The sequence below is a fragment of the Aphelocoma coerulescens genome, chromosome 31, assembly GCF_041296385.1.
Source record: "Aphelocoma coerulescens isolate FSJ_1873_10779 chromosome 31, UR_Acoe_1.0, whole genome shotgun sequence".
Classification (NCBI taxonomy): domain Eukaryota; kingdom Metazoa; phylum Chordata; class Aves; order Passeriformes; family Corvidae; genus Aphelocoma; species Aphelocoma coerulescens.
Window position 1 is genome coordinate 1308042 of NC_091044.1, and position 27253 is coordinate 1335294.

At 63.9% G+C, this 27253-nt stretch overlaps 1 protein-coding gene across 4 annotated transcripts in view; it reads right to left on the reverse strand.

Moving 5' to 3' along the window:
• Window positions 1–26383, reverse strand: part of CXXC1 (CXXC finger protein 1) — a 33277-nt gene extending 6894 nt beyond the window's left edge. Inside the window, exons 1-12 of one of the 4 annotated variants that reach the window (XM_068998256.1) lie at window positions 26320–26383; window positions 26070–26167; window positions 25418–25518; window positions 23430–23533; window positions 21247–21402; window positions 16854–16880; window positions 16234–16269; window positions 12986–13093; window positions 9311–9495; window positions 7080–7287; window positions 5048–5158; window positions 1714–1763 (exon numbers count right to left, since the gene is read on the reverse strand). In XM_068998256.1, coding sequence (XP_068854357.1) covers window positions 1714–1763; window positions 5048–5158; window positions 7080–7287; window positions 9311–9495; window positions 12986–13093; window positions 16234–16269; window positions 16854–16880; window positions 21247–21402; window positions 23430–23533; window positions 25418–25518; window positions 26070–26167; window positions 26320–26322 — 1187 coding nt within the window. In that variant the 5' untranslated portion in view covers window positions 26323–26383. Of the gene's footprint in view, window positions 1–1713; window positions 1764–5047; window positions 5159–7079; window positions 7288–9310; window positions 9496–12985; window positions 13094–16233; window positions 16381–16853; window positions 16881–21246; window positions 21403–23429; window positions 23534–25417; window positions 25519–26069; window positions 26168–26319 lie in introns of all 4 variants that reach the window. The other 3 variants (XM_068998255.1, XM_068998254.1, XM_068998257.1) reach the window with 3 other exon arrangements.
• Window positions 26384–27253: the final 870 nt, after the last annotated feature.

The window sequence follows — 27253 nt, forward strand, 5'->3', positions numbered from 1 at the left end:
GAGGATTTAGGGTGATGGGACCCCCCCCTTGACCCCAAAGGCCCCCCCAGGGTGCTCCCACCCCATTCCCAGGAGGATTTAGGGGGTTGGGAACCCCCCCTTGACCCCAAAAGGCCCCCCGGGTGCTCCTCACCCCCCGTCTTGGAGGATTTAGGGGGCTGGGACCCCCCCTTTGACCCCAAAGACCCCCCTTAGGGGCTCCCACCCCATTCCCAGGAGGATTTAGGGGGCTGGGACCCCCCCTTGATCCCCGAATGACCCTCTGGGTGCTCCCCACCCCATTCCCAGGAGGATTTAGGGTGCTGGGACCCCTCCCCGGGTGCTCCCACCCCATTCCCAGGAGGATTTAGGGTGCTGGGACCCCTCCCCGGGTGCTCCCACCCCATTCCAGGGAGGATTTAGGGTGCTGGGACCCCCCTCCAGCTGCTCCCACCCCATTCCCAGGAGGATTTAGGGGGCTGGGACCCCTCCCCGGGTGCTCCCACCCCATTCCCAGGAGGATTTAGGGGGCTGGGACCCCTCCCTGGGTGCTCCCACCCCATTCCCAGGAGGATTTAGGGGGCTGGGACCCCTCCCCGGGTGATCCCACCCGAATCCCAGGAGGATTTAGGGTGCTGGGACCCCTCCCCGGGTGATCCCACCCCATTCCCAGGAGGATTTAGGGTGCTGGGACCCCCCTCCAGCTGCTCCCACCCCATTCCCAGGAGGATTTAGGGGGCTGGGACCCCTCCCTGGGTGCTCCCACCCCATTCCCAGGAGGATTTAGGGTGATGGGACCCCCCCCAGCTGCTCCCACCCCATTCCCAGGAGGATTTAGGGGGTTGGGAACCCCTCCTTGACCCCAAAAGGCCCCCCGGGTGCTCCTCACCCCCCGTCTTGGAGGATTTAGGGGGCTGGGACCCCCCCTTTGACCCCAAAGACCCCCCTTAGGGGCTCCCACCCCATTCCCAGAAGGATTTAGGGGGCTGGGACCCCCCCTTGACCCCCGAATGACCCTCTGGGTGCTCCCCACCCCATTCCCAGGAGGATTTAGGGTGCTGGGACCCCCCTCCAGCTGCTCCCACCCCATTCCCAGGAGGATTTAGGGTGCTGGGACACCCCCCTGGGTGCTCCCACCCCATTCCCAGGAGGATTTAGGGTGCTGGGACCCCCCCCCCGGGTGCTCCCACCCCATTCCCAGGAGGATTTAGGGGGCTGGGACCCCTCCCCGGGTGCTCCCACCCCATTCCCAGGAGGATTTAGGGTGCTGGGACCCCCCCCCGGGTGATCCCACCCCATTCCCAGGAGGATTTAGGGTGCTGGGACCCCCCCCCGGGTGATCCCACCCCATTCCCAGGAGGATTTAGGGTGCTGGGACCCCCCCCCGGGTGATCCCACCCCATTCCCAGGAGGATTTAGGGTGCTGGGACCCCTCCCCGGGTGATCCCACCCGAATCCCAGGAGGATTTAGGGGGCTGGGACCCCTCCCCGGGTGATCCCACCCGAATCCCAGGAGGATTTAGGGGGCTGGGACCCCCCCCCGGGTGATCCCACCCCATTCCCAGGAGGATTTAGGGGGCTGGGACCCCCCTTAGGTGCTCCCAACCCCATTCCCGGGAGGATTTAGGGTGCTGGGACCCCCCCCCGGGTGCTCCCACCCCATTCCCGGGAGGATTTAGGGTGCTGGGACCCCCCCCGGGTGCCCCCCCCCCCCGGTGCCCCCTCCCCACTCACCCCTCGATGCGGGTGGGGTACATGGACCCGAAGGACGTTTGGCTCTCGTACTGCAATGGGGTGGGGGGGTCACAGGGATGGGACCCCCGAGACCCCCCCCACAGGGACCCCCCAGCCCCTATAGAGCCCCCTCCCCCCCCCAGAGCCCTCCCATAGGGTCCCCAGGGCCCCCCAGCCCCTATAGAGACCCCCAGGGCTCCTTCAGAAGGTCCCCCCCCAGCCCCCCACGGATCCCAGGGATGATCCCACAGATCCCAGGGGCCCCCAGAGTCCCACACATCCCATGGATGATCCCATACATCCCATAGGTGATCCCACACATCCCAGGGATGATCCCACAGACGACCCCACAGATCCCACAGATGATCCCACAGATCCCAGGACCCCACAAAGTCCCACAGATCCCAGGAGCCCCCAGAGTCCCACACATCCCATGGGTGATCCCACAGACGATCCTACAGATTCCAGGCCCCCCCAGAGTCCCACACATCCCATGGATGATCCCACAGCCGATCCCACAGATCTCGGGACCCCCCAGAGTCCCATACATCCCATGGGTGATCCCACAGACGATCCCACAGATCCCAGGACCCCACAAAGTCCCACAGATCCCAGGACCCCCCAGAGTCCCACACATCCCATGGATGATCCCACAGATCCCACAGACGATCCCACAGATCCCAGGACCCCCCAGACTCCCACACATCCCATGGATGATCCCACAGACAACCCCACAGATCCCACAGACGACCCCACAGATCCCAGGACCCCACAAAGTCCCACAGATCCCAGGACCCCCCAGAGTCCCACACATCCCATGGATGATCCCACAGATGATCCCACAGATCCCAGGACCCCACAAAGTCCCACAGATCCCAGGACACCCCAGAGTCCCACACATCCCATGGATGATCCCACAGATGATCCCACAGATCCCACAGACGATCCCACAGATCCCAGGACCCCCCAGAGTCCCACACATCCCATGGATGATCCCACAGACGATCCCACAGATCCCAGGACCCCACAAAGTCCCACAGATCCCAGGACCCCCCAAAGTCCCACACATCCCATGGATGATCCCATACATCCCACAGATGATCCCACAGATCCCACAGACGATCCCACAGATTCTGGGAGCCCCCAGAGTCCCACACATCCCATGGATGATCCCACGGACGATCCCACAGATCCCAGGACCCCACAAAGTCCCACAGATCCTAGGGGCCCCCAGAGTCCCACACATCCCATGGATGATCCCACACATCCCATGGATGATCCCACAGACGATCCCACAGATCCCAGGACCCCACAAAGTCCCACAGATCCTAGGGGCCCCCAGAGTCCCACACATCCCATGGATGATCCCACACATCCCATGGATGATCCCACAGACGATCCCACAGATCCCAGGACCCCCCAGAGTCCCACATATCCCATGGATGATCCCACAGACAACCCCACAGATCCCAGGACCCCCCAGAGTCCCACACATCCCATGGATGATCCCATACATCCCACAGATGATCCCACAGATCCCACAGACGATCCCACAGATTCTGGGAGCCCCCAGAGTCCCACACATCCCATGGATGATCCCATGGACAATCCCACAGATCCCAGGACCCCCCAGACTCCCACACATCCCATGGATGATCCCACAGACGACCCCACAGATCCCACAGATGATCCCACAGATCCCACAGACGATCCCACAGAGTCCCACACATCCCATGGATGATCCCACAGATGATCCCACAGATCCCAGGACCCCACAAAGTCCCACAGATCCCAGGACACCCCAGAGTCCCACACATCCCATGGATGATCCCACAGATGATCCCACAGATCCCAGGACCCCACAAAGTCCCACAGATCCCAGGACACCCCAGAGTCCCACACATCCCATGGATGATCCCACAGACGACCCCACAGATCCCAGGACCCCCCAGAGTCCCACACATCCCATGGATGATCCCGCACATCCCATGGATGATCCCACAGACAATCCCACAGATCCCAGGACCCCACAAAGTCCCACACATCCCATGGGTGATCCCATACATCCCATGGATGACCCCACAGATCCCACAGGCGATCCCACAGATCCCAGGACCCCACAAAGTCCCACAGATCCCAGGACCCCACAAAGTCCTACACATCCCATGGATGATCCCATACATCCCACAGATGATCCCACAGATCCCACAGACGATCCCACAGATTCTGAGAGCCCCCAGAGTCCCACACATCCCATGGATGATCCCATGGACGATCCCACAGATCCCAGGACCCCACAAAGTCCCACAGATCCTAGGGGCCCCCAGAGTCCCACACATCCCATGGATGATCCCACACATCCCATGGATGATCCCACAGACGATCCCACAGATCCCAGGACCCCCCAGAGTCCCACACATCCCATGGATGATCCCACAGACGATCCCACAGATCCCAGGACCCCACAAAGTCCCACAGATCCCAGGACCCCACAAAGTCCCACACATCCCATGGATGATCCCATACATCCCATGGATGATCCCACAGATGATCCCACAGATCCCAGGACCCCACAAAGTCCCACAGATCCCAGGACACCCCAGAGTCCCACACATCCCATGGATGATCCCACAGACGACCCCACAGATCCCAGGACCCCCCAGAGTCCCACACATCCCATGGATGATCCCGCACATCCCATGGATGATCCCACAGACAATCCCACAGATCCCAGGACCCCACAAAATCCCACACATCCCATGGGTGATCCCATACATCCCATGGATGACCCCACAGATCCCACAGGCGATCCCACAGATCCCAGGACCCCACAAAGTCCCACAGATCCCAGGACCCCACAAAGTCCTACACATCCCATGGATGATCCCATACATCCCACAGATGATCCCACAGATCCCACAGACGATCCCACAGATTCTGAGAGCCCCCAGAGTCCCACACATCCCATGGATGATCCCATGGACGATCCCACAGATCCCAGGACCCCACAAAGTCCCACAGATCCTAGGGGCCCCCAGAGTCCCACACATCCCATGGACGATCCCACAGACGATCCCACAGATCCCAGGACCCCCCAGAGTCCCACACATCCCATGGATGATCCCACACATCCCATGGACGATCCCGCACATCCCATGGATGATCCCACAGACGATCCCACAGATCCCAGGACCCCCCAGAGTCCCACACATCCCATGGATGATCCCGCACATCCCATGGACGATCCCACACATCCCATGGATGATCCCACAGCCGATCCCACAGATCCCAGGGCCCCCCAGGAGCCCCTCGAGGTGCCCGCAGCCGGGCACACCTTGGCGTAGCAGCGCTCCATGTGCCGCAGGGCCACCTTGGGGTTGATGGGGTGGCCACAGGACACGCAGAAGATCTGCAGGTCCGTGTCCTCGCTGTCGCCCTCGGTGCTCTGCGGGGTCAGCGGGGTCAGGGGGCACCCACGGAGCGGGGGGAGACGGGGTTAAGGGGTTTGGGGGCACCCGGGTGCTCCAGGGAGGGGTCACGGCGTTTTGGGGGGGCTTTGGGGTTTATGGGGTACCCAAGGATTGGGGGGGACCCAGGGATTGTGGGGGGACTCGATGGGTTTGGGGGTGCTCCAGGGAGGGGTCAAGGGGTTTGGGGGGGACCAGGGGGCACCAGGGTGAGGCTCAGGAGGGACCCAGGGACGGGGGGGACCCAGGGATTTGGGGAACCCAAAGATTTGGGGGGACCCAGGGATTTGGGGGGGATTTGATGGGTTTGGGGACACTCCAGGGAGGGGTCAAGGGGGTTGGGGGGGACCAGGGGGCACCAGGGTGAGGCTCAGGAGGGACCCAGGGATTGGGGGAACCAAAATGGGGAGAACTGAAGGGTTTGGGGGGTCCCAGGATGAGGCTCAGGAGGGACCCAGGGATTTGGGGGGGACCCAGGGATGGGGGGGGACGACTCGATGGGTTTGGGGGTGCTCCACGGAGGAGTCAAGGGGTTTGAGGGGGACCAGGGGGCACCAGGATGAGGCTCAGGAGGGACCCAGAGATTTAGGGGGGACCCAGAATGGGGAGAACTGAAGGGTTTGGGGGATCCCAGGGGTCTGGGTGGGACCAGGGTGGGGCCCAGGAGGGACCCAGAGATTTGGGGGGACCCAAAATGGGGAGAACTGAAGGGTTTGGGGGGTCTCAGGGTGGGACCAGGGTGGGGCTCAGGAGGGACCCAGAGACCCAGAAGGGGGAGAACTGAAGGGTTCGGGGGCACCCAAGGGTCTGGGTGGGACCAGGGTGGGGCCCAGGAGGGACCCAGAGATTTGGGGGGACCCAACATGGGGAGAACTGAAGGGTTTGGGGGCACCCAAGGGCCTGGGTGAGACCAGGATGAGGCTCAGGAGGGACCCAAAGATTTGGGGGGGACCCAGAATGGGGAGAACTGAAGGGTTTGGGGGATCCCAGGGGTCTGGGTGGGACCAGGGTGAGGCCCAGGAGGGACCCAGAGACCCAGAAGGGGGAGAACTGAAGGGTTTGGGGGATCCCAGGGGTCTGGGTGGGACCAGGGTGGGGCCCAGGAGGGACCCAGAGATTTAGGGGGACCCAAAATGGGGAGAACTGAAGGGTTTGGGGGCACCCAAGGGTCTGGGTGGGACCAGGGTGGGGCCCAGGAGGGACCCAAAGATTTGGGGGAGACCCAGAATGGAGAGAACTGAAGGGTTCGGAGGCACCCAAGGGTCTGGGTGAGACCAGGGTGAGGCCCAGGAGGGACCCAGAGATTGGGGGGACCCAACATGGGGAGAACTGAAGGGTTTGGGGGCACCCAAGGGCCTGGGTGAGACCAGGATGAGGCTCAGGAGGGACCCAAAGATTTGGGGGGGACCCAGAATGGGGAGAACTGAAGGGTTTGGGGGATCCCAGGGGTCTGGGTGGGACCAGGATGGGATGCAGAGATTTGGGGGGGGACCCAAAATGGGGAGAACTGAAGGGTTTGGGGGCACCCAAGGGTCTGGGTGGGACCAGGGTGGGGCCCAGGAGGGACCCAGAGATTGGGGGGACCCAACATGGGGAGAACTGAAGGGTTTGGGGGGTCCCAGGGTGGGACCAGGGTGGGGCCCAGGAGGGACCCAGAGACCCAGAAGGGGGAGAACTGAAGGGTTTGGGGGCACCCAAGGGTCTGGGTGGGACCAGGGTGGGGCCCAGGAGGGACCCAAAATGGGAGAACTGAAGGGTTTGGGGGCACCCAGGTGTCCACAGAGGAGCAGAGAGGGGTGAAGTGGGACCCACAACGGGGAGAGCGAGCGGGTTTTGGGCACGCCCAGACCCACGGGGAGGTGCCGGGGGGTGCCCGGGGGTGCCCGGGGGTGCCCCCACCTCCTCGTCCTCGCGGGGCGGGTGGCCCTTGGCGCGGGCGATGAGCCCCTCGAGCTCGTGGAAGCGCCGCTCCATCTCCTGCAGCCGCAGGCGCGCCTGGTGCTGCTCGCGCCGGATCCGCTCCAGCAGCCGCTTGCCGTGCTCCTCGGCCACGCACGGGCTCTGCTGCCACTGCTGGATCCGCTGCGGCAGGATCTCGTAGATCCGGCTGGGATCGGGGGGTGGGAAAGGGTTAATGGGGACTCTGGGATGCCTGGGATCCACTGCTGGATCCGCTGCGGCAGGATCTCGTAGATCCGGCTGGGATCGGGGGGTGGGAAAGGGTTAATGGGGACTCTGGGATGCCTGGGATCCACTGCTGGATCCGCTGCTGGATCCGCTGCGGCAAGATCTCGTAGATCCGTCTGGGATCGGGGGGAGGAAAGGGTTAATGGGGACCCCGGGATCCCTGGGATCCACTGAGGGGGGATCTCGTAGATCCAGCTGGGATCAGGGTGGGAAAGGGTTAATGGGGACTCTGGGATGCCTGGGATCCACTGCTGGATCCGCTGCGGCAGGATCTCGTAGATCCGGCTGGGATCAGGGGGAGGAAAGGGTTAATGGGGACTCTGGGATCTGCTGAAGCAGGATCTTGTAGATCCGGCTGGGATTGGGGGGCAATAAAGGGTTAATGGGGACCCTGGGATCCACTGAGGGGGGAATCTCGTAGATCCGGCTGGGATCAGGGGAGGAAAGGGTTAATGGGGACCCCGGGATCCCTGGGATCCACTGAGGGGGGATCTCATCGATCCGGCTGGGATTGGGGGGCAATAAATGGTTAATGGGGACCCCGGGATCCCTGGGATCCACTGAGGGGGGATCTTGTAGATCCGGCTGGGATCTGGGGCAATAAAGGGTTAATGGGGACCCTGGGATCCCTGGGATCCGCTGCGGCAGGATCTCGTAGATCCGGCTGGGATCAGGGGGAGGAAAGGGTTAAAGGGGACTCTGGGATCCCTGGGATCCACTGCTGGATCCGCTGAGGCAGGATCGCATAGATCCAACTGGGATTGGTGGGGAAGGGGTTAATGGGGACCCTGGGATCCCTGGGATCCACTGGGGGGGATCTCGTAGATCCGGCTGGGATCGGGGCGGGAAGGGGTTAATGGGATCCCTGGGATGCAGTGCCAGGATCCCGTGGATCCAGCTTGGGATCAAGGGAAGGAGAAAGTCTGTACTGGTCTGCACTGGTCTGTACTGGTCCGTACCATTCTGTACTGGTTTATACCGGCTTGTACTGGTCTATTCTGCTCTATCCTGGTCTATACTGCTCTATACTAGTTTGCAGTGCTCTATACCATTCCATACTGGTTTATACTGGTTTGCACTGGTCTATACTGGTTTGCACTGCTCTACACCATTCTGTACTGGTTTATACTGGTCTATACCGCTCTATACTGGTTTGTGCTGGTCTATACCATTCTGTACTGGTTTATACTGGTCTATACCGCTCTATACTGGTTTGTGCTGGTCTATACCATTCTGTACTGGTTTATACTGGTCTATACCATTTTGCACTGGTTTATACTGGTCTATACCACTCTATACTGGTTTGCACTGCTCCATACCATTCTGTACTGGTTTGCACTAGTCTATACCGCTCTATACCATTCTGTACTGGTTTGTACTGGTCTATACTGCTCTATACTGGTTTGCACTGCTCTAAACCATTCCATACTGGTTTACACTGGTTTGCACTGGTCTATATCGCTCTATACTGGTTTGCACTGCTCTATACTATTCCATACTGGTTTACACTGGTTTGCACTGGTCTATATCGCTCTATACTGGTTTGCACTGCTCTATACCATTCTGTACTGGTCTGTACCGCTCTATACTGCTCTATACTGGTTTGCACTGCTCTATACCATTCCATACTGGCTTATACTGGTTTGCACTGGTCTATACCGCTCTATACCGGTTTGCACTGCTCTATACCATTCTGTACTGGTCTGTACCGCTCTATACTGGTTTGCACTGCTCTATACCATTCCATACTGGCTTATACTGGTTTGCACTGCTCTATACCATCCCGTACTGCTTTACACCGGTACGCACCACCCTATACCGGTCTATACCGGTTTACACCAATCCATACAGCTCATTACCAGTTTCTGCTGGTCTATCCCGCTCTGTACCGGTCCGTACCGGTCCGTACCGGTCCGTACCGGTCTGTACTGGTGGGTACTCACTTGGCAGCCAGTTTGATGCCGCAGGCCTCGCTGCAGTACTTGGAGGGCGGGCGCGCGGGGCGGGTGCAGCCGGGGCCCAGGCACTGCCCCAGCCCCGCGGGGTCCCGGGCGTCGGCGCGCTCGGGGTGCCCCCGGCGCTCGCGGTGCCGAGCCCGCTGCCGGTGCCGCTTGTAGCGCTCCTCCTTCTGCACCAGTGAGCACCAGTTAGCACCAGTTAGCACCAGTGAGCACCCAGTAACCACCCAGTAATGCCCCACTAATCATCCAGTAACCACCCACTAATCACCGGGTAACCACCCAGTAACCCCCCAGTGCTGCGCCCGCTGCCGGTGCCGCTTGTAGCGCTCCTCCTTCTGCACCAGGGAGCACCAGTTAGCACCAGTTAGCACCAGTAACCACCCAGTAACCACCCGGTAATGCCCCACTAATCATCCAGTAACCACCCAGTAACCACCCAGTGCCGCGCCCGCTGCCGGTGCCGCTTGTAGCGCTCCTCCTTCTGCACCAGTGAGCACCAGTTAGCACCAGTTAGCACCAGTGACCACCCAGTAACCACCCAGTAACGCCCCATGAACCACCCAGTAACCACCCACTAATCACCGGGTAACCACCCAGTAACCACCCAGTGCCGCGCCCGCTGCCGGTGCCGCTTGTAGCGCTCCTCCTTCTGCACCAGTGAGCACCAGTGAGCACCAGTGACCACCCAGTAACCACCCAGTAACCACCCAGTAACCACCCAGTAACCACCCAGTGCTGCGCCCGCTGCCGGTGCCGCTTGTAGCGCTCCTCCTTCTGCACCAGTGAGCACCAGTTAGCACCAGTTAGCACCAGTTAACACCAGTAACCACCCAGTAACCACCCAGTGCTGCGCCCGCTGCCGGTGCCGCTTGTAGCGCTCCTCCTTCTGCACCAGTTAGCACCAGTTAGCACCAGTTAACACCAGTAACCACCCAGTAACCACCCAGCAACGCCCCATGAACCACCCAGTAACCACCCAGTGCTGTGCCCGCTGCCGGTGCCGCTTGTAGCGCTCCTCCTTCTGCACCAGTGAGCACCAGTGAGCACCAGTTAGCACCAGTAACCACCCAGTAACCACCCACTAGCACCCAGTGACCCCCAGTAAGCACCCAGTAACCACCCAGTAACCCCCCAGTGCCGCGCCCGCTGCCGGTGCCGCTTGTAGCGCTCCTCCTTCTGCACCAGTGAGCACCAGTTAGCACCAGTTAGCACCAGTGACCACCCAGTAACCACCCACTAACCACCCAGTAACCACCCAGTAACCACCCAGTAACCACCCAGTGCCGCGCCCGCTGCCGGTGCCGCTTGTAGCGCTCCTCCTTCTGCACCAGTGAGCACCAGTGAGCACCCAGTAATGCCCCATGAATCACCCAGTAACCACCCAGTAACGCCCCATAAACCACCCAGTAACCACCCACTAACCACCCAGTGCCGAGCCCGCTGCCGGTGCCGCTTGTAGCGCTCCTCCTTCTGCACCAGGGAGCACCAGTTAGCACCAGTTAACACCAGTGAGCACCAGTAATCACCCAGTAATCACCCAGTAGGCACCCACTAACTACCCAGTAACCACCCAGTGCTGCGCCCGCTGCCGGGTGCCGCTTGTAGCACTCCTCCTTCTGCACCAGTGAGCACCAGTTAGCACCCAGTAATCACCCAGTAAGCACCCACTAGCACCCAGTGACCACCCAGTAACCACCCAGTAACCCCCCAGTAACCCCAGTAACCACCCAGTGCCGTGCCTGCTGCCGGTGCCGCTTGTAGCGCTCCTCCTTCTGCACCAGTGAGCACCAGTAACCACCCAGTAACCCCCAGTAACGCCCCATAAACCACCCAGTAACCACCCACTAACCACCCAGTGCCGCGCCCGCTGCCGGTGCCGCTTGTAGCGCTCCTCCTTCTGCACCAGTGAGCACCAGTGAGCACCAGTTAGCACCAGTTAGCACCAGTAACCACCCAGTAACCACCCAGTAACGCCCCATGAACCACCCAGTAACCACCCAGTAACCACCCAGTGCCGAGCCCGCTGCCGGTGCCGCTTGTAGCGCTCCTCCTTCTGCACCAGTGAGCACCAGTTAGCACCAGTTAGCACCAGTGACCACCCAGTAACCACCCAGTAACCACCCAGTAACCCCCCAGTGCTGCGCCCGCTGCCGGTGCCGCTTGTAGCGCTCCTCCTTCTGCACCAGTGAGCACCAGTTAGCACCAGTTAGCACCAGTGACCACCCAGTAACCACCCAGTAACGGCCCATGAACCACCCAGTAACCACCCAGTAACCACCCAGTAACCCCCCAGTGCCGCGCCCGCTGCCGGTGCCGCTTGTAGCGCTCCTCCTTCTGCACCAGTGAGCACCAGTTAGCACCAGTGACCACCCAGTAACCACCCAGCAACGCCCCATGAACCACCCAGTAACCACCCACTAACCACCCAGTGCTGCGCCCGCTGCCGCTTGTAGCGCTCCTCCTTCTGCACCAGTGAGCACCAGTTAGCACCAGTTAGCACCAGTGACCACCCAGTAACCACCCAGCAACGCCCCAGTAACCACCCAGTGCTGCGCCCACTGCCGGTGCCGCTTGTAGCGCTCCTCCTTCTGCACCAGTGAGCACCAATTAGCACCAGTTAACACCAGTAACCACCCAGTAACCACCCGGTAACCACCCACTAACGCCCCATGAACCACCCAGTAACCACCCAGTAACGCCCCATGAACCACCCAGTAACCCCCCAATGACCCCCCAGTGCCGCGCCCGCTGCCGGTGCCGCTTGTAGCGCTCCTCCTTCTGCACCAGTGAGCACCAGTTAGCACCAGTAACCACTCAGTAAGCACCCAGTAACCACCCAGTAACGCCCCATGAACCACCCAGAAACCACCCAGTAACCACCCACTAATCACCCAGTAACCCCCCAGTAACCACCCAGTGCGGCACCCGCTGCCGGTGCGCTTGTAGCGCTCCTCCTTCTGCACCAGTTAGCACCAGTGAGCACCAGTTAGCACCAGTAACCACCCAGTAACCACCCAGTAACGCCCCATGAACCACCCAGTAACCACCCACTAATCACCGGGTAACCACCCAGTAACCACCCAGTGCTGCGCCCGCTGCCGGTGCCGCTTGTAGCGCTCCTCCTTCTGCACCAGTTAGCACCAGTGAGCACCAGTTAGCACCAGTGACCACCCAGTAACCACCCAGTAACGCCCCATGAACCACCCAGTAACCACCCACTAATCACCCACTAACCCCCCAGTGCCGCGCCCGCTGCTGGTGCCGCTTGTAGCGCTCCTCCTTCTGCACCAGTGAGCACCAGTTAGCACCAGTAACCACCCAGTAACGCCCCACTAGCACCCAGTGACCACCCAGTAAGCACCCAGTAAGCACCCAGTAACCACCCACTGCCGCGCCCGCTGCCGGTGCCTGTAGCGCTCCTCCTTCTGCACCAGTGAGCACCAGTTAGCACCAGTTAGCACCCAGTAACCCCCCAGTGACCCCCCAGTGCTGCACCCGCTGCTGGTGCTGTTCGTAGCCCTCCTCCTTCTACCCCAGTACCCCCCAGTACCCACCACGCACAGCCCAGAGCCCTCCCAGCGGCCCCTCCCGCCAACCCTGGGAGCCTCCCAGTAACCCCCAGTAGCTCCCAGTGCCCCCCCAGTAACCCCCCCCCACCTTCTTGTCCGATTTCTTCTCGCGGCGCTTGACGTGTTTGACCTTCACGGCGCGTTTGCGCAGGACGGGGTCCAGGAACGGCGCGTCCTCGGCGTCGCTGAGCCAGGGCTGCCGGGACCGGGCACACGGTGGGCACGTGGTGGGCACACGGTGGGCATACGGTGGGCATACGGTGGGCATATGGTGGGCATATGGTGGGCACGTGGTGGGCATACGGTGGGCACATGGTGGGCACGCAGTGGGCACATGTTGGGGGACAGCCCCGATGGGCCTCGGGGTGTGGCCTGGGGCGGGGACGTGCCAGGGCACCCTGGGGACACCCCTGATGTGCCAGGGCACCCCTGATGTGCCAGGGCATCCTGGGGATACCCCTGATGTGCCAGGGCACCCCTGATGTGCCAGGACATCCTGGGGACACCCCTGATGTGCCAGGACACCCTGGGGATACCCCTGATGTGCCAGGGCATCCTGGGGATACCCCTGATGTGCCAGGGCACCCCTGATGTGCCAGGACATCCTGGGGACACCCCTGATGTGCCAGGACACCCTGGGGATACCCCTGATGTGCCAGGGCATCCTGGGGACACCCCTGATGTGCCAGGACACCCCTGATGTGCCAAGACATCCTGGGGATACCCCTGATGTGCCAGGAGACCCTGGGGACAGCCCTGATATGCCAGGGCACCCCTGATGTGCCAGGGCACCCTGGGGACACCCCTGATGTGCCAGGGCACTCTGGGGACACCCCGGATGTGCCAGGACACGCCTCGGGGACACCCCTGACATGCCAGGACATCCTGGGGACACTCCTGATGTGCCAGGGCACTCTGGGGACACCCCTCGTGTGCCAGGACACCCCTGATGTGCCAGGGCACTCTGGGGACACCCCTCGTGTGCCAGGACACCCCTGATGTGCCAGGGCACTCTGGGGACACCCCTCGTGTGCCAGGACACCCCTGATGTGCCAGGGCACCCTGGGGACACCCCTGATGTGCCAGGAGACCATGGGGACACCCCTGATGTGCCAGGACATCCTGGGGACACCCCTGATGTGCCAGGGCACCCTGGGGACACCCCTGATGTGCCAGGAGACCATGGGGACACCACTGATGTGACAGGACACCCCTGATGTGCCAGGACATCCTGGGGATACCCCTGATGTGCCAGGAGACACCTCGGGGACACCCGATATGCCAGGACACCCCTGATGTGCCAGGACATCCTGGGGACACCCCTGATGTGCCAGGAGACCCTGGGGACAGCCCTGACATGCCAGGGCACCCCTGATGTGCCAGGGCATCCTGGGGACACCCCTGATGTGCCAGGGCACCCTGGGGACACCCCGGATGTGCCAGGACACGCCTCGGGGACACCCCTGATGTGCCAGGGCACTCTGGGGACACCCCTCGTGTGCCAGGAGACCCCTGATGTGCCAGGGCACCCCCGATGTGCCAGGGCACCCTGGGGACACCCCTGATGTGCCAGGAGACCATGGGGACACCCCTGACATGCCAGGACATCCTGGGGACACTCCTGATGTGCCAGGGCACCCCTGATGTGCCAGGGCACCCTGGGGACGTTTGGGGACGTTCGGGGACACGTCCTGACACACGTGGAGCTCACCGTGATACGCAAAAGCACTGCTGAACAGCCTAAACCAAGCCTAAACAACCTAAAACCAGGCCTAAACGGCCTAAACCAGGCCTAAACCAGGCCTAAACAGCCTAAAACCAGGCCTAAACCAGCCCTAAACAAACTAAACCAGGCCCAAATGGCCTAAAACCGGGCCTGAAGCAGGCCTAAACAAACTAAACCAGGCCCAAACAGCCTAAAACCAGGCCTGAACCAGGCCTAAACAAACAAAACCAGGCCCAAATGGCCTAAAACCGGGCCTGAAGCAGGCCTAAACAAACTAAACCAGGCCCAAACGGCCTAAAACCAGGCCTAAACCAGCCCTAAACAAACTAAACCAGGCCCAAATGGCCTAAAACCGGGCCTGAAGCAGGCCTAAACAAACTAAACCAGGCCCAAACGGCCTAAAACCAGGCCTGAACCAGGCCTAAACAAACAAAACCAGGCCCAAATGGCCTAAAACCGGGCCTGAAGCAGGCCTAAACAAACTAAACCAGGCCCAAATGGCCTAAAACCAGGCCTGAAGCAGGCCTAAACAAACAAAACCAGGCCCAAACTGACTAAATCAAGCCTAAACAGACTAAAACCAGGCCTAAACAGCCTAAGCCAAGCCTAAAACCAGGCCTAAACGGCCTAAACCCGGCCCTGACACACAAAGCCACCCCTGAACAGCAGAAGCTCGGAGGGACCTGGGGGTAACCGGAGCGCCCAGGGGGTATTTGGGGTGCCCAGGGGGGTTCTGGGGTCCCGGGGGACGGTTTTGGGGTACTAGGGGGGCAGTTCTGGGGTCCCAAGGGGGGGCAGTTCTGGGGTCCTGAGGGGCAGTTTTGGGGGTGCCCGGGGGGGCAGTTTTGGGGTCTCAGGGAGCAGTTTTGGGGTGCAGTTTTGGGGTCCTGGGGGGCAGTTTTGGGGTGTGCGGGGGGGGCAGTTTTGGGGTGCCCAGGGGGTGGTTTTGGGGTCCTGGGGGGCAGTTCTGGGGTCCTGGGGGGCAGTTCTGGGGGTGCCCAGGGGAGCAGTTCTGGGGTCTCAGGGAGCAGTTTTGGGGTGCCATGGGGGGCAGTTCTGGGGTCCTGGGGGGCAGTTCTGGGGTCTCAGGGAGCAGTTTTGGGGTGCCATGGGGGAGCAGTTTTGGGGTCCCAGGGGGCAGTTTTGGGATCCTGGGGGGCAGTTTTGGGGGTGCCCAGGGGGCAGTTTTGGGGGTGCCCGGGGGGGGCAGTTTTGGGGTCTCAGGGAGCGGTTTTGGGGTGCCATGGGGGGGCAGTTCTGGGGTCCTGGGGGGCAGTTTCAGGGTGCCCGGGGGGGCAGTTTTGGGGTCCCAGGGGGTAGTTTCAGGGTGCCCGGGGGGCGGTTTTGGGGTCCTGGGGGGCAGTTTTGGGGTGGCCAGGGGGGGGCAGTTCTGGGGTGCCCGGGGGGGGGGGCAGTTCTGGGGTCCCAGGGGGGGGCAGTTCTGGGGTCTCAGGGAGTGGTTTTGGGGTGCCATGGGGGTGCAGTTCTGGGGTGCCCAGGGGGGCAGTTTTGGGGTCTCAGGGAGCGGTTTTGGGGTGCCATGGGGGGGCAGTTTTGGGGTGCCCAGGGGGCAGTTTTGGGGGTCCCGGGGGGGCGGTTTTGGGGCTCACCAGGCCGTGCTCGTCGAAGGCGCCGGCGCAGAGCTCCTGGTAGAGCCGGGGGTCGAGGGGCAGCTCCTCGTCCGAGAGGCTCTCGGGGGGCCCCGGCCCCAGCTGCGACTTCAGCAGCTCCAGGTCCCCCTCGCGCCCCCGCGCCAGCTGGGGGGGGGGTCAGCACCGCCAGGGACCCCCCCGGACCCCCCCACGGCACCCCAGGACCCCCCCATGGCACCCCAGGACCCCCCCCCATGGCCCCCCCTCCAAGGACACCCTCATCAGCTGGGGGGGGGGGGTCTCAGCACCGCCAGGGACCCCCTGGGACCCCCCCCAAGGCACCCTGGGACCCCCCCTTGTGCTCCCACACCAGTCAGGGGGGGGCTCAGCCCCACCAGTGACCCCCCCAAGGCACCCCAGGACCCCCTCCCATGGCACCGTGGGACCCCCTTGCAGCAATCGGGGGTGGGGTCAGCACTGCCTGGGCACCCCCACCCCCACCCCAGGGCCCCCCCCAGCACCCCAGGGGGACCCCGGATTTTGGGGTGGCCCTCCCCGCCCCCCCCCAAGGCAGGCCTGGCCCCTCTCCCCCTTCCCCTCCCCTCCCCACCCCCCCCCCCAGGGCCCCAGGGACTCACCGAGGTGGGGAAGTACTTGTAGGACTCCTGTGGGGACATGGTGGGGACATGTCAGGGACACACGGACAGGGGACATGGGACACACGGACACACGGACAGGGGACACAGGGACAGGGGACACGTCAGGGACACACGGACACAGGGATACATGGACAAGGGACACAGGGACAAAGGGACAGGGGACACACAGACACAGGGACACACAGACAGGGGACATGGGACACACGGACACAGGGATACACGGACAGGGGACACAGGGACGAAGGGACAGCGGACACAGGGACACGGGACACAGGGACATGGGACACAGGACAGGGTGGCACAGAGACACAGGGACATGGGAACACGGGGCAGAATGACACAGGGACACAGGACAGGGTGACACAGGGACACGGGACAGGGTGACACAGGGACATGGGACAGGGTGACACAGGGACACACGGGGACATGGGACACAGGACAGGGTGGCACAGAGACACAGGGACATGGGAACACGGGACAGGGTGACACAGGGACATGGGACACTTGGGGGCACAGGGACAGGGTGGCACAGGGACACACGGGGACCCGGGACACAGGACAGAGTGACACAGGGACATGGAACACTTGGGGACACAGGGACACGGGGACATGGGGACGTGGGACAGGGTGACACAGGGACACACGGGGACATGGGACACAGGACAGGGTGGCACAGGGACACAGGGACATGGGAACACGGGGCAGAATGACACAGGGACACAGGACAGGGTGACACAGGGACACGGGACAGGGTGACACAGGGACATGGGACAGGGTGACACAGGGACACACGGGGACATGGGACACAGGACAGGGTGGCACAGAGACACAGGGACATGGGAACACGGGACAGGGTGACACAGGGACATGGGACACTTGGGGGCACAGGGACAGGGTGGCACAGGGACACACGGGGACCCGGGACACAGGACAGGGTGACACAGGGACATGGAACACTTGGGGACACAGGGACACGGGGACATGGGGACGTGGGACAGGGTGACACAGGGACACACGGGGACATGGGACACAGGACAGGGTGGCACAGGGACACAGGGACATGGGAACACGGGGCAGAGTGACACAGGGACACGGGACAGGGTGACACAGGGACACGGGACAGGGTGACACAGGGACATGGGACACTTGGGGACACAGGGACAGGGTGACACAGGGACACAGGGACACGGGGACATAGGGACATGGGACAGGGTGACACAGGGACACACGGGGACATGGGACACAGGACAGGGTGGCACAGAGACACAGGGACATGGGAACACGGGACAGGGTGACACAGGGACATGGGACACTTGGGGGCACAGGGACAGGGTGGCACAGGGACACACGGGGACCCGGGACACAGGACAGGGTGACACAGGGACATGGAACACTTGGGGACACAGGGACACGGGGACATGGGGACGTGGGACAGGGTGACACAGGGACACACGGGGACATGGGACACAGGACAGGGTGGCACAGGGACACAGGGACATGGGAACACGGGGCAGAGTGACACAGGGACACGGGACAGGGTGACACAGGGACATGGGACACTTGGGGACACAGGGACAGGGTGACACAGGGACACAGGGACACGGGGACATAGGGACATGGGACAGGGTGACACAGGGACACACGGGGACATGGGACACAGGACAGGGTGGCACAGAGACACAGGGACATGGGAACACGGGACAGGGTGACACAGGGACACGGGACAGGGTGACACAGGGACATGGGACACTTGGGGGCACAGGGACAGGGTGGCACAGGGACACACGGGGACCCGGGACACAGGACAGAGTGACACAGGGACATGGAACACTTGGGGACACAGGGACACGGGGACATGGGGACGTGGGACAGGGTGACACAGGGACACACGGGGACATGGGACACAGGACAGGGTGGCACAGGGACACAGGGACATGGGAACACGGGGCAGAGTGACACAGGGACACGGGACAGGGTGACACAGGGACACGGGACAGGGTGACAGAGGGACATGGGGACAGGGTGACAGAGGGACACGGGACAGGGTGACACAGGGACACGGGGCAGAATGACACAGGGACATGGGACAGGGTGACACAGGGACATGGGACACTTGGGGACACAGGGACAGGGTGACACAGGGACACACAGACACGGGGACACGGGACACAGGGACACAGGATGGGGTGACACAGGGACACACGGGGACATGGGACACAGGGACACGGGACAGCGTGACACAGGGACACACAGACACAGGGACATGGGGACAGGGTGACAGGGACATGGGAGACTTGGGGACACAGGGACACGGGACAAGGTGACAGAGGGACATGGGGACAGGGTGACACAGGGACACAGGGACAGGGTGACAGAGGGACACAGGGACAGGGTGACACAGGGACACACAGACACAGGGACACGGGGACAGGGTGACCCAGGGACATGGGGACAGAGTGACAGAGGGACACAGGACAGGGTGACAGAGGGACATGGGAACAAGGCGACCCAGGAACGTGGGGACAGGGTGATACAAGGACACGGAACAGGGTGACAGACGGACATGGGAACAGGGTGACAGATAGACATGGGACACTCGGTGACCCAGGGACACAGCAGGGACACCTCAGGGTGGCACAGGGACACAGCAGGGACACGTCAGGGTGGCACAGGGACACAGGACAGGGTGACAGACGGACACGGGACACTCGGTGACCCAGGGACACAGCAGGGACACATCAAGGTGGCACAGGGACACAGCAGGGACACGTCAGGGTGGCACAGGGACACATCAGTGTGGCACAGGGACACAGCAGGGTGGCACAGGGACACAGCAGGGACACGTCAGGGTGGCACAGGGGCACAGCAGGGACACGTCAGGGTGCACAGGGACACGTCAGGGTGGCACAGGGACACAGCAGGGACACATCAGGGTGGCACAGGGACACAGCAGGGTGGCACAGGGACACACCAGGGACACGTCAGGGTGGCACAGGGACACATCAGGGTGGCACGGGGGCACAGCAGGGACACGTCAGGGTGGCACAGGGACACATCAGGGTGGCACAGGGACACAGCAGGGACACGTCAGGGTGGCACAGGGACACATCAAGGTGGCACAGGGACACAGCAGGGACACGTCAGGGTGGCACAGGGACACAGCAGGGACACGTCAGGGTGGCACAGAGACACAGCAGGGACACGTCAGGGTGGCACAGGGACACAGCAGGGACACATCAGGGTGGCACAGGGACATCAGGGTGGCACAGGGACACAGCAGGGATACATCAGGGTGGCACAGGGACACATCAGGGTGGCACAGGGACACAGCAGCGTGGCACAGGGACACAGCAGGGACACGTCAGGGTGGCACAGGGACACATCAGGGTGGCACAGGGACACAGCAGGGACACATCAGGGTGGCACAGGGACACAGCAGGGTGGCACAGGGACACAGCAGGGACACGGCAGGGTGGCACAGGGACACATCAGGGTGGCACAGGGACACAGCAGGGACACGGCAGGGTGGCACAGGGACACAGCAGGGACACGTCAGGGTGCACAGGGACATGTCAGGGTGGCACAGGGACACATCAGGGTGGCACAGGGACACAGCAGGGACACGTCAGGGTGGCACAGGGACACATCAGCGTGGCACAGGGACACAGCAGGGACACGGCAGGGTGGCACAGGGACACATCAGGGTGGCACAGGGACACAGCAGGGACACGGCAGGGTGGCACAGGGACACATCAGGGTGGCACAGGGACACAGCAGGGACACATCAGGGTGGCACAGGGACATCAGGGTGGCACAGGGACACATCAGCGTGGCACAGGCACACAGCAGGGACACATCAGGGTGGCACAGGGACACATCAGGGTGGCACAGGGACACAGCAGGGACACATCAGGGTGGCACAGGGACACATCAGGGTGGCACAGGGACACAGCAGGGACACGTCAGGGTGGCACAGGGACACATCAGGGTGGCACAGGGACACAGCAGGGACACACAGAGGAGCTTGGTGGGGGGGACACGTGAGGAACAGGGGACGTGCCAGCACAGGGGACAGGGTGACAAAGAACCACGGGGACGGGGCAGGGTGGTGACAAAGCACGGGGTCACACCACGGGGACGGGGCAGGGTGGTGACAAAGCACGGGGTCACACCACGGGACGGGTGGCACGGGACGGTGACAGAGCCACGGGACGGGTGGCACACGGGCACGGGACGGTGACAGAGCCACAGGACGGGGACACAGCGACAGAGAGCCAGGCCGGGGACACCTCAGGGACACGCCAGGGACACCTCAGGGACACGCTGGGGACACGCCAGGGACACGCCAAGGCCACCCCGAGCGTCCCCTCACCCGCGCCCGCAGCTGGCACTGCCGCAGGCGGCACTTCTGGCGGATTTTGTTGGGGCCCCCGAATTTCTTCATGTCCCGGCAGAAGTCGCACTGGCCGCAGTCCTCGGGGCGCCGGCACGCCTCGCACTCGCCGCACATGCGGGCTGAGCGCTTGATCTGCGGGGGTTTGGGGGGGTCAGGCACCCCAAAAAACACACCGGGGATGCCCCAAAAGCCACCAGGGATGCCCGAAAAGCCAAAATTCATCAGGGACACCCCAAAACCCAGCCATGGTCACCCCCACCTCGCACTCGCCGCACATGCGAGCAGAGCGCTTGATCTGCGGGGGTTTGGGGGGGTCAGGCACCCCAAAAAACACACCAGGGATGCCCCAAAATTCACCAGGGACACCCTAAAACCCAAAATTCATCAGGGACACCCCAAAACCCAGCCATGGTCACCCCCACCTCGCACTCGCCGCACATGCGAGCAGAGCGCTTGATCTGCGGGGGTTTGGGGGGGTCAGGCGCCCCAAAAAACCCACCAGGGATGCCCCAAAACCCACCAGGGATGCCCCAAAACCCAAAATTCACCAGGGACGCCCCAAAATCCACCAGGGATGCCCCAAAACCCATCAGGGACACCCCAAAAGCCACCAGGGACACCCTAAAACCCATCAGGGAAACCCCAAAAGCCACCAGGGACACCCTAAAACCCAAAATTTACCAGGGATGCCCCAAAACCCAAAAGCCACCAGGGACATCCCCAAAATTCACCAGGGACACCCCAAAACCCAGCCATGGTCACCCCCACCTCGCACTCGCCGCACATGCGAGCAGAGCGCTTGATCTGAGGGGGTTTGGGGGAGTCAGGCACCCCAAAACCCACCAGGGATGCCCCAAAAGCCACCAGGGACAACCCAAAGCCCACCAGGGATGCCCGAAAAGCCAAAATTCACCAGGGACGCCCCAACACCCATCAGGGATGCCCCAAAAGTCATCAGGGATGCCCCAAAATTCACCAGGGATACCCCAAAACCCATCAGGGAAAACCCAAAAGCCACCAGGGACACCCCAAAATTCACCAGGGATCCCCAGACCCCCCCACAGCCGTGCCCAGGACCCCCAGATCCCCTCAGAGCCGTGCTCAGGACCCCCGGACCCTCCCCTCAGAGCTGTCCCCAGGACCCCCAGACCCCCCCCCACAGCCGTCCCCAGGACCCCCAGACCCCTCCCAGGGCCGTGCCCAGGACCCCCAGACCCCCTCAGGGCCGTGCTCAGGACCCCCAGACCCCCTCAGAGCTGTCCCCAGGACCCCCAGACCCCCTCAGAGCCATGCCCAGGACCCCAGACCCCCTCAGAGCCGTGCTCAGGACCCCCAGACCCCCTCAGAGCCATGCCCAGGACCCCCAGACCCCCTCAGAGCCATGCCCAGGACCCCAGACCCCCTCAGAGCCGTGCTCAGGACCCCCAGACCCCCTCAGAGCCGTGCCCAGGACCCCCAGACCCCCCTCAGAGCCATCCCCAGGACCCCCAGACGCCCTCAGAGCTGTCCCCAGGACCCCCAGACCCCCTCAGAGCCGTGCCCAGGACCCCCAGACCCCTCTCAGAGCCATGCCCAGGACCCCCAGACCCCCCTCAGAGCCATGCCCAGGACCCCCAGACGCCCTCAGGGCTGTGCCCAGGACCCCCAGACCCCCTCCAGAGCCATGCCCAGGACCCCCAGACCCCTCTCAGAGCCATCTCCAGGACCCCCAGACCCCCCTCAGAGCCGTGCCCAGGACCCCTAGACCCCCTCAGAGCCGTGCTCAGGACCCCCAGACGCCCTCAGGGCTGTGCCCAGGACCCCCAGACCCCCTCCAGAGCCATGCCCAGGACCCCCAGACCCCTCCCAGGGCCGTGCCCAGGACCCCTGGACCCCCTCAGAGCTGTCCCCAGGACCCCCAGACCCCCTCAGAGCCATCCTCAGGACCCCCCCAGAGCCATGCTCAGGACCCCCAGACCCCCTCAGAGCCGTGCCCAGGACCCCAGACCCCCTCAGAGCCGTGGCCAGGACCCCCAGACCCCCTCAGAGCCATGCCCAGGACCCCCAGACCCCCCCCCAGAGCCGTGCCCAGGACCCCCAGACCCCCTCAGAGCTGTGCCCAGGACCCCCAGACCCCCTCAGAGCCGTCCCCAGGACCCCCAGACCCCCCCCAAGCCCACCTTGGCCGCCCGGCCCTGCTCCAGCTCCTGGCCCTTGGCCCCCTCGTGCTCCTTCTCCCGCCACTTCTTGTGCCGGTACCGGATCTCCAGGGACGGGTCCTTCTCTGGGGAGGGGGTCAGAGCCACCCTGAGCCCACCCCTGAGCCCATTCCCACCCCAAATCCCACCCCAAATCCCACCCCAAATCCCACCTCTGCTGCTGAGACCCCACCTCTGAAGGATCCACGTCGCCCCCCCTTCCCCAATCCCAGCCCAGCTCCCTCCAATCTGCGGATCCAGGACCCCAAAAACCGACACCGACAGCCCCAAAACCGCACTCAGGTGGCTGAGACCCCCCCCAAAAACCACCCAGACCCCCCGAAAGTGTCCCTGGAACCTCTCAAATCAGCCCCCCCAGCTCCTCTCACCACAGCCCAACACTCCCAGATGGCCCCCAGAGCCCCCCAGAGCCCCCCAAAGTCCCCCTGGAGCCCCTCACCACGGCACTGCCACTCCTGGATGGTCCCAGAGCCCCCCAAAGCCCCCCAGAGCTCCCCAAAGCCCCCCCGGAGCCCCTCACCACGGCACTGCCACTCCTGGATGGTCCCCAGAGCCCCCCAAAGCCCCCCAGAGCCCCCCAGAGCCCCTCACCGCGGCACTGCCGGCAGTACCACTCTCGGATGGACCCCCAAAGCCCCCCAGAGCCCCCCCAGAGCCCCCTAAAGCCCCCCCAGAGCCCCCCAAAGCCCCCCAGAGCCCCCTCACTGCGGCACTGCCGGCAGTACCACACTCGGATGGACCCCCAAAGCCCCCCAAAGCCCCACCAAAGCCCCCCAGAGCCCCCCAGAGCCCCTCACCGCAGCACTGCCGGCAGTACCACTCACGGATGGACTCCCAAAGCCCCCCAGAGCCCCCCAAAGCCCCCGCAAAGCCCCCCAGAGCCCCCCTAGAGCCCCCCCAGAGCCCCTCACCGCGGCACTGCCAGCAGTACCACTCGCGGATGGACCCCCAAAGCCCCCCCAGAGCCCCCCCAAGCCCCCCAGAGCCCCCCCCAGAGCCCCCCAAAGCCCCCGAGAGCCCCCCAGAGCCCCTCACCACGGCACTGCCAGCAGTACCACACTCAGATGGACCCCCAGAGCCCCTCAAAGCCCCCCAGAGCCCCCCCCAGAGCCCCCCAGAGCCCCTCACCACGGCACTGCCGGCAGTACCACTCACGGATGGACCCCCAAAGCCCCCTCAAAGCCCCCCCAGAGCCCCTCACCGCGGCACTGCCGGCAGTACCACACTCGGATGGACCCCCAAATCCCCCCCAGAGCCCCCCCAGAGCCCCCCAAAGCCCCCCAGAGCCCCCTCACTGCGGCACTGCCGGCAGTACCACACTCAGATGGACCCCCAAAGCCCCCCAGAGCCCCACCAAAGCCCCCCAGAGCCCCCCAAAGCCCCTCACCGCAGCACTGCCAGCAGTACCACTCATAGATGGACCCCCAGAGCCCCCCCAGAGCCCCCTAAAGCCCCCCCAGAGCCCCCTCACCGCGACACTGCCGGCAGTACCACACTCGGATGGACCCCCATAGCCCCCCAGAGCCCCCCCAAAGCCCCCCAAAGCCCCCACAAAGCCCCCCAGAGCCCCCCTAGAGCCCCTCACCGCGGCACTGCCGGCAGTACCACACTCAGATGGACCCCCAGAGCCCCCCAGAGCCCCCCCAGAGCCCCTCAAAGCCCCCCAGAGCCCCCCCCAGAGCCCCCCAAAGCCCCCCAAAGCCCCTCACCGCAGCACTGCCGGCAGTACCACTCACGGATGGACCCCCAAAGCCCCCCCAAAGCCCCCCCAGAGCCCCTCACCGCGGCACTGCCGGCAGTACCACTCGCGGATGGACCCCCAAATCCCCCCCAGAGCCTCCCCAGAGCCCCCCAGAGCCCCTCACCGCGGCACTGCCGGCAGTACCACTCGCGGATGGACCCCCAAATCCCCCCCAGAGCCCCCCCAGAGCCCCCCCAGAGCCCCTCACCGCGGCACTGCCGGCAGTACCACTCGCGGATGGCCTTGGCCATGCGCTCGGTGATGTTGATGCAGTCCCCATGGAACCACTCGTTGCAGTTGTCGCAGCCGCTGCGGGGCGGGGAGGGGGAGACACCGAGACCCTCAGCTGGGCAGCCCCCTCCCCCCCAAAACAGCCCAAGGGCACCCTGCACCCCCCCCATGCTGCTTCAAGGGACCCCCTCCCACACCTCTGGGAACAAAGAGAGCCCGGGACCCCCAGCCCTGCGTCCCCCCCGCCATGGAAAGCGCCCCTCCCCCAGAGCCCTGCCATGGCAAAGCAGCCGGGACCCCCCGGACCCCCCCCTCACATCCTGGAGCACCTGGGGGCCCCCCCCGACCCCCCCCAAGACCCCTCCTCACACCCTGGAGCACCTGGGGACCCCCCTCACATCCTGGAGCACTTGGGGACCCCCACAGACTCCCCCCCTCACATCCTGCAGCACCCGGGGACCCCCGGGCCCCCCTCACATCCCGGAGTACCTGGGGACCCCCATTCCCCCCTCACACCCTGCAGCACCCGGGGACCCCCAGACCCCCCCCTCACATCCCGGAGCACCTGGGGACCCCCCAGACCCCCCCTCACACCCTGCAGCACGCGGGGACCCCCATTCCCCCCTCACATCATGAAGCAGTTGATGTCGGGCTTGCGGCACACGCAATAAACCGGCGCATTCTCCTCCCCGCCCGGGGCCGCCTCCGCGTCCGAGAATTCGCTGTCCTGGAGGGCAATGGCGGAGGGGTGTCAGGGCCTGGGGGGGGTCACCCCGCCGCCAACAGACACCCCAGACACCCAGCCCACCCCCCAACCCCCTGGCTCCCCACTGCAGACCCCGCCCGGGCCCGCACAAAGCCCCGGTTCCCCCTCCCCACCATCGCCGCCGCCGCCGCCACCGAGGGACGCTCCCGGCTAGGCCCAGCCACAGCCGGAAGCGAAGGCGCGTCCAACTTCCGCTTCCGGGTGAGGGTGCGCCCGCCCACAGCATGGCGGCGGCCAGGGAGGGGAATGGCGGCGGCCAGAGGGAGCCGCCATGTTCGGGGCAAGCGTCACCCAAAGAGAGACGCGAGAGACAGCGGCGATGGGACAGCGTTTATTGGGGGCCATGGGAGGCACTGGGGGGACATGGGGGGCACTGGGGGGACATGGGGGGCACCGGGGACATGGGGGGGAATTGGGGACACGGGGAAGTTTGGGGGACAATGGGGGCACTGGGGACATGGGGGGCACTGGGGGGACATGGGGGGCACTGGGGGGACATAGGGGACACTGGGGACATGGGGGGCACTGGGGGGACATGGGGACGTGGGGGGCACTGGGGACATGGGGGCACTGGGGGGACATAGGGGACACTGGGGACATGGGGGGCACTGGGGGGACATGGGGGGCACTGGGGACATTGGGGGCACTGGGGGGACATGGGGGACACTGGGGACATGGGGGGGAATTGGGGGTACTGGGGATATGGGGGGCACTGGGGACATGGGGGGGCCATTGGGGACAGGGGGGGCACTGGGGACATGGGGGGACATGGGGGGCACTGGGACATGGGGGACCATTGGGGGGATATGGGGGGACACTGGGACATGGGGGACCATTGGGGGGACATGGGGGGCACTTGGGACATGGGGGACCATTGGGGGGACATGGGGGGCACTTGGGACATGGGGGGGCATTGGGGGGACATGGGGGACACTGGGACATGGGGGGGCATTGGGGGGACATGGGGGGCACTGGGACATGGGGGGCCATTGGGGGGACATGGGGGACACTGGGACATGGGGGGGCATTGGGGGGACATGGGGGGCA